The 12,152-nt window shown below is 39.7% G+C and overlaps 1 protein-coding gene across 1 annotated transcript; it reads right to left on the bottom strand.

Moving 5' to 3' along the window:
- Window positions 1-760: 760 nt before the first annotated feature.
- Window positions 761-9,187, bottom strand: rfwd3 (ring finger and WD repeat domain 3). Its single transcript, XM_026919693.3, has 13 exons — window positions 8,814-9,187; window positions 7,828-8,039; window positions 6,742-6,998; window positions 5,981-6,039; window positions 5,686-5,898; window positions 5,388-5,479; window positions 5,182-5,296; window positions 4,697-4,919; window positions 4,448-4,598; window positions 3,869-4,045; window positions 2,826-3,040; window positions 1,581-1,795; window positions 761-1,434 (listed from the first exon to the last, which is right to left on the bottom strand). Exons 2-13 carry the CDS (start codon window positions 8,037-8,039, stop codon window positions 1,264-1,266), a joined length of 2,100 nt encoding a protein of 699 aa, XP_026775494.3. The 5' UTR covers window positions 8,814-9,187; the 3' UTR covers window positions 761-1,263.
- Window positions 9,188-12,152: the final 2,965 nt, after the last annotated feature.

Genomic DNA, 12,152 nt, shown 5'->3' with positions numbered 1-12,152 from the left:
AACAAAGACAATATTGAGTCAAAATAATGACATAGAGCTTACAGCTCAGAGGTTTCGTATAACTCTATTAGGCTTCCAACCTTATTTGCAAAAAATTAATAAGTAAATTAATAAAAAAGAAATTAAAAATTGAGGATCCCTGAGATTTATATAGCTATACAGTATATCTCTCAATCTCTCTCATATATATATATATATACAGTATATGTGTGTGCGCGTATATACATATATATACATATACACTGTATATATATATATATATATATATATATATATGTGTGTGTGCATGTGTATGTATGTGCGTCGCTCTGAATCAAAGGAATCAAAACGTCTAGAACCGATTCACTGAAGCTGTTCTGTCTGAAAGAGTCGAAACAGTGGAGTGAATCGTGATTCCCATAATTAGTGTGTTAGTTGCGTCGTGAGTGAGCTGGAGCACAGAGAAGCCACGTAGACCGCATCACACCGAGATCGCACTCGCCTTCTCTACCCTGGTTGGACCAAGTCAAAAGCCCAATTATTTCTAATTATATATTAGAAATAATAAAGTTTCAGTGCATATCAAACCTATCAGAGAAAATATAAGTCATTTCAGTGCAAAACAAACTCATTGCTGAAACCCTCTCCCTCCTCCTACTATACAGACAGGTGTGCGGGTAAAGTTGATTTGCACGGAAAATGCAAAATACACAACACTCACTGTTTTTATTTGACTGAGGAATGAAATGTCACAAATAGAGATGAAAAATCAACAACAATAAAATGTTACATATACATTTATTAAGAAGTACAATTACAGAACAACAAAAAAAAGCATTTACATATATACATTTTCCACCACACACAAACACACAGGGAAAAAGCAAAGGCATGTCTCTTTGTTGCATTCTTAAATCATGTATCATGTTGAAAGTGGACCAGTGGGACAAGAGTAAAAGGACAATGAAAAGGAATTTAAAAACCAGCTGAAAGTTACTTAATGTATATCTTTTAAGTGTAACAAACGGTCCATATAAATCTCTACTGATGCTTATTTTAAATGGTTTATGAACTCCTGATGCAAAATTGTAGTGGAGAATTTATGGAAAACATCACAACACACATGGTAATTTCTAGGTTCAAAATGAACACAGTCACATGCCCTGCCTTTACAGTCCTTTCACCATAGTAAAAAATATGCTTTGAAGATATTCACCTGATTTCAATGAAACATTATGTCAACCACATCCTCACAGGATCCAACAACAACCAAAAGTGCTCCTATCAGAAACCCACTCTTTCTGAGCCACTCTGCTCCCATTTATAGATCTTAATCATCTTCTCAGTTAGAGAAGCCAGGTAGTGTTCCTGGTTCGTCTCAAAAGGGCAGATGTCCATGACTGGTATGTCTGCAGGAAGTTTCTGAAGCAAGGCTCCAGTACTAGCATCCCAGACCTGAAGTTTAAAAAAAAAAAAAAAAAAAAAAAAAAAAAAAAAAATTATATTATTATATTATATTATAATAAATATTATAATAACATTCTAGACTAATAATACCCCATATTAAACCACTGTAAAAATGAACACAAATTTTCACCCACCATGGTAGAATTAGAGCCCTCATCTCCTGCACACACCAGAGTGGAGTCAGTAGCAGGACTCTTGAACACGGCATTTTTTGTGAGCAGCTTGGAAGAAGAGCCAGCAGTGAAGGTCTGGACAGGAGAACAGGAGCAGACAGGAGGCTGGGCAGAGTCCTGATGAGGGCTTCGGTTAAGCTCCATCAGAACACAACGCAAAGATGGGTTGATGCGACCTGGAAGTAAACAGCAGGTCAACAGTCTTGCTTTATGCAGTTTAGTTTCTCTCAACTCTAGTCCTGAAACACTCTTGCACTACACATCTTACTGTGTGCTTTAAATTGTTCTTTCTTGAATTTACTCTCTACTGGTAAGGTAGGTTTCTGACTTTGTGTACTATCTACTTGACTCAGTTGGATCTAGATTCTTGCCACTAGAATTGTCTGAGGGCTTGACTATTACCTCCCCTACAGAGTTTCTGGACGGATGGTATTCCTAGTTTGTGACCTAGCGAGCCAATATCAGAATGTATTTATTGATAGACTTCAAAGCACTTGTGTAAGTCACTCTTGATAAGGGCATCTACCAAAGGCTATAAATGTAAATGATCCTACACTGTTAAATAGCTATCTGCTTGTGTGTTCAGCAGGGAGAATAGTAAAATGTACAGTGAAGAGGACTCTCCAAGATCAAGCCTGGTAAACCTTCAGCTCAAGGTTTCTTCCTTGTCACTGCTGACACTGGCCTGCTCATTAGGGATCTAAATATAAATATGCTTTGTGACAATGGCTACTGATAAAAGTGCTATACGAATAAAATTAAATTGAAATCAGTGAAACACAGTTTTGGTTTTACACACCAATTTCATTAGCACAAACAACCCAAACCCTAATGCTTCTGAAGATATATTTAATATTTTCTCAGTTTCATGCTGAATGATTAAAAGCCAACAAAGCCTTCAAGGCCATTATGACTTATAGAATAATAAAATCATTTCAACAAGCTATTTTTGTATTTTATTTAATTTTATAAGCTGCTTATAAAACTTGAAAATATATTAAAATTCACATTTTTTTTCTTTTTTTTTTTTTTATTTAGTTTCCTGTCTTTTGGATATGACACTAGACATTTAATAGTGTGCAAAACAGGCCACAAGTTGTGTTCTTAGAGTTTCTGGGGCTAAAAATAAATAATTGCAATTATTATTTGTTTAAATAAGCCCATATTCCATGATCCCTTAGTAAGAGTTTATCTTTAAATGCTCACCCGGTCTGTAGGTGACCAGACAATGTCTGCTCTCAGGTTCCACCTGAATGTCTGTGCAGCCTCCAGACTCTAAAGGCAGAATGTGCTGTCGATAGGTGGTTCCATCCACCTGCTCCCAGAAACATCCTCCCTCAAGGGAGCCCGCGATGAGGCCACCACATGGGAACAAACTGGAGGCGGCACGGGGGAGGTAGGACAGGGATACAACTGGACAACTGCGCATAGAACAACCAGAAATAATAACTTAAGGTATGAAGTATGGAAAAGCTCATCGTTATAGTCCAAGATGCATCAAATATAAGAATTCCAGCGTGTGGCATAAAACACAAAGCAAAAGTGCTTCTGTATGTTGTATGGAAAACTAATAAAACTGACCCTATATTAAGCTACACCATCACTAACAATATTCCAAATTTCCTGAACATTCTTTAATGTTGTCAAATTATCATGTCATATTATCATAGTGGTGCCACAAAAGTTCTTGCTTTGAGATACAGTACAATATGTGCACTTAAGGACACAAGTAAAGCAAAGCATGTGTTATAAGAGTTACACAGCATCAGTCCTCAATGTACATCTGCTCAAATTAATTAGGAATTATCTTTATGTAGATGGACGCATGACAGAAATGGACAGCGTAAATGGGTCATTGTGAGTAATTCTAGTAGTTTATAAAATAACACATTTCAGGATGTAAAGTAGCAGTTTTACTGCATTTTAGCTTTAAAAAAAGGGTATCTAAAATGTTGAGCATACAACCGTAACATTTTGTGGTTTTAAAGTTTTTCCTTTACAAAGGTTCATTTTCATTCCTTTGTATTCATAATGGCTACATAGATAATAATGGATACATAATGGATACAGCCTTGCCCTAAAAGCAATAAATACACGTTTATTTGCAAGATATATCTAGACTATTAGCATCTGTGTCCCAGGAATGACAAGCATACCCAGAGTGTGCTAATTAAAATGATTTGTAAATGTCAATAAACCAAAAGTGCAACAAATACTTCGCAGCTGTTACCCCAGTTCGGGGTATGTACCTGGAGCGAAGAGGTGCGAGCTCCTGCACATGAGCGCTTGTGTCCCGCGTGTCGTATACCCGTACCGAGCCGTTGCTCAGACCAGCATAAATGTAGTTGTTGTTGTCGTGGCACCAACAGCAGCTCCACACAGGTTTCCCAGTGTTGTAGGCCTGTACCACAGTGTTAGTAAACAAGCTGTGGAGAAATATATCACTGCTTCAGAAGACTGTGTCGCAGTAATTACACTGCATTTATAAGTGATTAACAAGAACACTTCACATCACTGCACTCAGTCACTTGGGTAACACTGTGCTTGGTTCACTGCCTATGGGAAATACATACTATATCAAAACATCTGGCATCATTCCATTTGTCAAACACCATTTTCCAAATATACTTGGCGGATGACCTTGTGTGGGTCCCTAGTTGTAGGGTCATGCTGCAGTCATTCAATTACCCGTAACCAGACAGCACTACAATGACTAGATCATTGATGACTGCTCTGAGAGGCAGAGCATGCAAGCACATTACTGCTGCTGTACTGCCTGAATCTGGAGCTTCACATGGCCTATGGGAATAAGGAAATGAGTCTCATACCTGGTGAGCTTGATAGTATTATCGAAGGCAGCAGAAAGCAGAAGGCCATCTTGCTGTCTGTTGAAGGCAAGGCCTCTGATCTGTTTAATGTGGATGGGAACATAATGACTGGCTTTGAGATTCACAGTGCTGATTTTTTTCACCCCAAATCCTGAGACACAGCAGGAGAGATCCAGTGAGGGAAAGGTCAGCTTGTGTGTCTGAATACTTACGACAACATAAAAAAAAAAAATTCCTGCATATACTCACCAGGGACCAGAGAGGCATGAGGGGAGGGTTGAGAAGCCAACAGGCAACTGAGGGACTCACAGTAAGACAGCACACGACACCCACCAGCCTGAGAAACAAGGACTGCCTTGGAGAAAACATAATTTCCCCTGCTTGAGGATTCATGTCTCTGAGACAGAGACAGGGCAGAGGTCTGAGACTGAGCCGAGCTGGAGGGAGTCTGTGCCATTAACCTCCTCAGCTCCTGTACAGGATGACAGAGATAGAAAAATACTCTTGGAGAACATAGACTGATGGTCTAACAGTGGTATGTTTAAACAGAGCTGAACAGCTAAATTACAGCAGATGAAATAGCACATTCTGTACATTACAGCATTAATTTGGAATATTCAAGAAACCGAAATGGAGAAAAAGAGAAATACACAATGTTCAATATTCACAGTGACCTCAAGTGTCATGTGATGAGGTGCAAAGGCTTAGCCATGGGGGGGGAGAAGATTTCATACCTGAAGCTCTCGGCTGAGTTTCCCACACTCGTCTGTAACAATCTGTAACTGAAGACGACACTGAGCAGATTCCAGCTCTGCCTTCCTCCGCAAACTCTGCTCCTGTTCCAAAGCTCTATACACAAACGCACACACACCTCTCAATAATTTGATTAAAACCAAAAGTGTCAAATGGGTGTACTGTTTGTAATTCCAAATGAATATACCTCTTTAAATTCTCCTGTTCTGTGTTGTCCACTGCCCTCAGTTTATGTGCATACAACAAGACTATATCAGCCCGCTTGGCCTTCTTATTGCACTGAAGGAAAACACAGCAAAAAGGTTTAAATGTACAGCTATGTATTTTTGTGTTGAGTGTTGACCTGTGTTGAGTGTTTTGAAACAATTATTACACCATACATACTGGAAGATCACTTGTGAAAATAAATAAAACGTATAGCTAACTATAATCACATGGTGACCACTTTGCCCTCTGTTCTGTTCTTTAATATGAGAGACACTGACCTGGGGGCATTTGGCTCCTTGGCCCTTCAGCCAGCGGTCAATACAGGTGAAGCCGAACAAGTGGCCACATCGCAACGTGGCTAGACGGTGTTCACCAGACGTGGTCCAAGGTTCGAAACATATAGAACAGGTCTCTCCCTCCCCTTCATCATTCTCAGCCACAGCAGCCGAGAGAGAAGCACCTTCAGTGGCCTCTGCGGGTGCTGAATCAGCCTATGCAGGGAAAGACAATGAGATATCAACACAGAGCAACTTTTCAGAATGTTTGGGTCTTTGCACACTTCTTACAACTTACCCTGTCCTCAGACTGAACTAGAGGTTCAGCCCTGTCAGCTTCAGCAGAAACAGTAGGCTCTGTGTGTGTTAAAGACAAGCTGTTTTAAATGTATAGACTGAACAAAACAAATGAACAAATTCAAAGCAAGACAATACCACATCTTTTAAAAAGTAATGCAAACCTATGTTTATATGGACACAACCAGGGCTCCTACAGGATCAACTGAACTTTCTTTTCATTTTGCAAACCACACAGCAGCCCAACCCTCTCAGTTTCGTCTCCAGCCTCTCCTTCACACCACCAACCTCAGAAGCTCCTGCCCTAATTCCCAAACATTAGAAGTGTTTGTTCTATTTTTTTACTTTTCAAAAATAAACTAAGGGTGGAATTATCTAAATACAGTGGATGAAATGAGGTGTAAATAAGCCTATCTAAAACAATCAAAGGTACAGTCAGTGAGTTTTGCGGACATTGGCTGAAACTAGATGCTTTAAGCTCAAAATGTATACAAATACAACCAAGCCATGCTCCCGAAGCACCTGAACGCTAGTGCTAGAGGGGGAGCGTTCTGAACTGCAAGGTAAGCAGAGATGCCTCCTCTACTTGTCCTAACTGGCTGAATGTTAAATGATCACATTATTTGTTTGTTTGTTTATCTCCCATTTACAGAGCCTAGGGCCACCACAGTGCTGCTGGAATTTGAGGACGACATCAAATACTGTGAAAACTAATGCCTGCATGACAATGGGAGCACATCAGAGAGGCAGATGATGGTCTACCTGTTGCACTGGACTGTTGAAGAGGAGGGGTGACCAGAGAAGCAGGCTGGCTGCTGTTCAGTATCGTTGGAACCTCTGCAGCAGGTACTGGACCCAAGGCCTCTCTAGTCTGTCTTTCCTCCTCAGAGTCGCTCACCTCGTCTGTGCTGCCTGAGAGAGGCTCTGTCTCACTTCCTGTTGACACCCTAAGCAGAAAGTCTAAAGGGCCTCTGTTCAAATGTGTAGCCTGTGTGGAGTACTGGAACCGCAGACCTGCTCTGTGAGTAGAGATTTGGATACAATCAAAACAACACACTGGCTGAATTGTCTAGCATTGTACCACACATTGGCTCATTATAAATATCTCTATCAAGAGTCTAACGGCTGATTTCCACTTCTACATCTGCAAACCTGACAACATATGTGGGAGATGTGCAGAGGCATTCACATAGGTGTCTGTCAACATATAACGCATGTAAAGTAAATGTGCGCATTAAACGGGCAGAGTTACGTGCATCAAACCAAAACGTTCAGAAAACAAAAACAATAGAAGGTCTCACACTTCTCTGTAAGGAGAATGGAGAGGGGATAGTAGTGGATATGAAAGAACAATTTAGTTACACTGTACTTCAGTGTCATTTCTGGCAATTCTGTGCTGAATTTTCTAACATGTTGCTTTTATTCAAGTATATTCCTGGATCACCTCCCAACGTTTTCTATCTCTCCTGCCAGACAGTCATTTTGCTGTTTTGTAACGCTTGAAAATGGGCCATAAAACTGCTTATAATGTCATACTGTTTCTGCCAACCGATTCTAAACCTGCTTCATTTTACATTTAGAGTCAAGGATTTGCAAGTTTCTGTGAAATGCTATTCTGGACTCATTCCAGCCCCAATGATACCCACTATACGTCTCTGCTCAACTAGGCATTGTGTGTTTAACGCACAGTACTGCTCACACTGCATGCATTTTGGAAATTATACACCAGCTCCTCTGGGAGCTGTGCTCACCCATGAACCCCATTCTCTACATCTCAGCACGTTTGTGTTTGTGTGCTTCTTTGCAGAAACATAAACCAGCCGCAAAACTCTCTCGTCATGTTCACACCTAGCCCTCCTTCTCCTGACAATTTGAGTTGTTGCGAGCCGTGGCCTGTTAGCAGGAGCCGTGCTTCCTCCTTCAGGTCTCCTATCAGCCTCTTCATCCTCTTCTGCTTCTGTGCTGCTCCCAGAGTCAGGGATGATGATGGGAACTTCTAGACCAACAGAACCATCTGGTCCTGCTGCTCCAAACTGCACATCCACTTCCATATCTTCCATCTAGACAATAAATTAAGACAAAAAAAAAAAAAAAAAACCTGACACCCTAATTAGACAACTAAGAAAAGGGTATAGCATACAGAGCATATCGTGCCATATATTTATTAGTCAAGATCACTGTAGACATTTAATGAACATGACAAGCCTTCAAAATGGTAGGATGCTAACTTAGCCAGCTAAACATACATGCTAACTTGTACAGTTAACGTGTGCTTTTCTCGCCTGTCAAAGCTTCAGTTAGTTTCCAAGAAATGAATGAATGTCAAATCTAACTAAAGGAGGTCGGGTGAACCGTGCCAGGCTTTCTAGCAGCATCAGACAAGATGAGCAACCATTTTGAAATATCGTTAGCTAGCTATTTAGCATTAACTAGCTTAGCTAATTGACGACACTCGACTAACTTAGTCGAGTAAATTAGCTAGAAATTAGTGGCAGGTATAATTTTAGGTTAATGTTACCTTTTTACCATTAGTGTAACAAAAATTTTATAGCAAGCCGAGCCGTGACCAAACAGCTAGACACATAGCATCAGCTTGCTAGCAACGTTTTAAAGAACACCACTACTTAAATAAAAACACAACGAGCTGAGTAGCTGAGTCTTAGTCAGCTTTAACAGAAACATTATTGCATCTGTTTAAGATTTTACATGCCTTTCTGATATGTGACTGTTCACTAATTAAAAAAAAAAAAAAAAACATATTCTACTGGCTATGAAAACACAGACCCTGCTAACTAGCCGAGCTGAAGTTAGCAAACATATAACAAAAACATTACCTTATAGCTCGCTTTTAACCCTTATTCCACATTAATCAACCATCATCCATGAGCTGATCGACATAGGCTTTAGGATAACTGGACTAATAATACACTGACTGGTTCTCAGAATAAATATTTATAAAATTAGGTCTCTGTTCCACGCCACCAGCTAGATAGTTTTACTACCCTCCAAAGTCCGCGCCAAGCCGTAGGCCCGCCTTTCTCTACTCACGTGCAACCGGGGCGCAGATGAGCACGAGCTAATTTTGATGTTAAAGGTTTAATAGTTGATTTTTTTTATTCATTACTTGTATAAATAACCTGGAAGATTTGTAGAGCATGATAAAAAAAACCCAATGCATTAAGCCGTGGCCTTAGCAAAAGTGTATAAGTCGCTGAGAAAAACCGTTTGGAAAACTGGCTTCCGGACCGGAAGGCTTGTTTATGTTATGATGCGCCTCCTGTCAGTCATTTTATGGGCACTGTACTCTATGGGCAACCATACTGTACGTTCAAGTGCTCCTGGGAAGTTCGTATTTACGAGTTGGGAAGTCGTAATTATGACATCAGGTGCGTTCAAGTCACTTTAGTCTGAGCAAGATGGCGGTGTACGTTCTCTTATTTAACTACAAAAAATACAGCAAGGGTTATTAACGCTACTTCTAGAAACAAACAAAGAATGCACATCAGGTGTGTTGTGTTTTTTTATGTTTTTAATCAATTTATGAAGCCACTGTAAATTTTATCGTTACATAGTTTATCATAATTATACAATATTATCATATTTTGTGCAGGCAGTTATCTTGTTTTATTGTAAATAAAAAAGCCTGACAAAGACACGTCACTGCTAACTACCCATTCAATTCCACCTAATTTACCCTCAGCTACTCTGCATTCAACTCATAAATACGATCTTTTCGACATTAGAGACCTGATTTTGTACAGATAAGAAAGGCTAATCTTACCCAATGCAACTTTAAATCGTTTGGTCATTCCTCATTAGGGTGGAATTCATTACCTTGTCATATTAGATCAATTAATGTCAAGAGTATATTTAAATCCAAAGTAAAGGAATTTTTATTCAGTCAATTTTATAAAAAATATACACAATCCTTGTCATAACGTTTAGTACTAACAGTCACTGTGATAATTTTTCATTATATTTATAATTTTGTTTTTCACTTATTTTGTGCATCAAATACTTGTCATGGTTGCTTTATCTTAAACTATTTCGAAATGATCTAGAGCCATATTACAAATCCCTAGCACAGATGTCCAGCAAAAAAGTATTGTGACCAGAGAGCCAGAAGTTTATCAAAGGACAGACGATGTAGCATTAGAAGCAATAATTCAGAAACCGTATCTTTTCTTCCAGCACCTCCCACCTGGCAAAGAAGGTTCACCAGCTTGATCAGCTCAGTTTGTGTTTTGAGAGCTGTTAGCTGGTCAGACCAAGCTGGACTTTTTTTTTTAATCAGGGATGCCACCTTCCTCTCACAAGGTTATCATGGTGTATACCATCATGGTGCACACATGGTGCAGACAGAAGTGCAAATGCTTGCTGTAAAAATGGCCATCAGAGGCAAGAAGGTCAACTGCATCTCATCTTGAGAACACTTGTGGCAACAGAGAGAGGCTGGATGTCAGTCACTGTATAAGTACAATGGAATTTGGTGTGCAACCCCCAGTAGTACAGAAAAAGTTCTAAAAATCGCATAATTACCAATAAAAATGCATACAGAGACAAAAATATAGATTTGTAGATCCAGTGGTACAACAGCATATTAGAGATATTCATTGACAATAATAGTGCAATAGTGCAGTACAGTAAATAAGTAGTAATAGCAGCACAGTGACATTCGATGGTGGTTGAATTGGAGGAAATTACCAATCTTCTGAATGGGAAATTATCAGAGGGAAATTACCATTCTTCTTTGTTCTAAACCTTGGATCCTACTGTTTCAGTGAGACCTCTGTCTCAAACAAACTTATAGGATCAGAATGGCAAACCTGATGTGGTCTTGAACCCTGAAATAATTTGGGATCTTATGTTTCACAGGACCCTTTAGTGGTGGGACAGGTGCTGTTTAGGTCCTGATCCACAAGGTAAATGGGGAATACCCAGGTGCCTGCAAAGGCCCTGAGGGCATAACTCTGTCTGCTGAGACCTCAAATGAGGCAGATGGAACTTATGTGGGAACTGGAACATAAAACTGGGATCCAGCAGCTTGAGTGTGCTGTGTGGCTGGTCCAGTCAGCTGTGCTGGTTTCCACATTCTGAAACCTGTGCTCTTCTGCAGTCCCAAAGAGCAACCCTGGCACACAGGGCAGATTGCAGGGTTGATTTTTTTTTTCTTCATTTATTTTGATATGCCCTACTGATGCAAGCAGCAGAATGGGTAACCTATGGGTGCCATACGTGAAGCAATGGTGTAAGATCTCACCAGAATGTTGTCAGAGCACCTGCATTCAGTGTTTTGTTTGGCAAAACCACCAGTGGCAAGTATCAATGGCAGGCATGTCGACAATTTGCACATAACACATCTAAACACAGCTAAAGCATTTGTCATTGAGTCCAGGCACAGTATAGCTGACAGTCAAAAATCCTCCTGTAACTTGGTAGTGGGAAAAAAAACTGCAACATGCTAGAAGTGTTTCTTTTTACTTGAATTTCTTGGAGCACTTGCTTGTACTGATCAACACATGGGGCGTTGAAATCTGGAAGCCCCCAGTCTTCATATTCATACTTATTGACATTAAACACGTCATAAAGGCTCTACTTTGATTCTCAGGTTTGTGATGCATCTCAGTCATCTAACGTTGGAAGTGTGTGCGCTTGCATGTGTGTGCATGTACATGCATGTATTTGTCAACAGTTTCAGCTTATAGTGTTTCTTGAAACTCAGTAGGTTTACATACTGTGGTGTTAAGCCTTCTGAAACAGCAGCATATGTGATGAGATGCATGGAATGCATCTGAGCAACATTTTTTACGTCTAGTCTTTCTTTTTTCTTTAAGCAATTCATGCATAAATTCCCTTGTTTATATAACTCAAGTCAATAAGTGAATGATAAGGTTAAAAAAAAATCAGTACACATATCTCCTTAATTTTCCAAAAAAAGCCAATTCATCTTTTAATGTTTCAAGGTGTAAAATAAATGTTCAGTTTTTGCCAGTATGTAGGAGGTCTGGTGCAGTTCAATTTATACCCAGTAGATGGCCACATTATAAAGGTTCTGTACATCAGTAAGCAGTTGGGTCTTGCTGTTTTGGAAGACATGATGGCATGACATTTGAGTTTGAAATGCAAAAATTGTGCGGCAGAATGTTTCTATCATGATTCTAAAGGAAACCAAA

The sequence above is a fragment of the Pangasianodon hypophthalmus genome, chromosome 9 (genome assembly GCF_027358585.1).
Source record: "Pangasianodon hypophthalmus isolate fPanHyp1 chromosome 9, fPanHyp1.pri, whole genome shotgun sequence".
NCBI classification, from domain to species: Eukaryota; Metazoa; Chordata; class Actinopteri; order Siluriformes; family Pangasiidae; genus Pangasianodon; species Pangasianodon hypophthalmus.
This window is presented reverse-complemented; position numbering and strand designations above follow the sequence as displayed.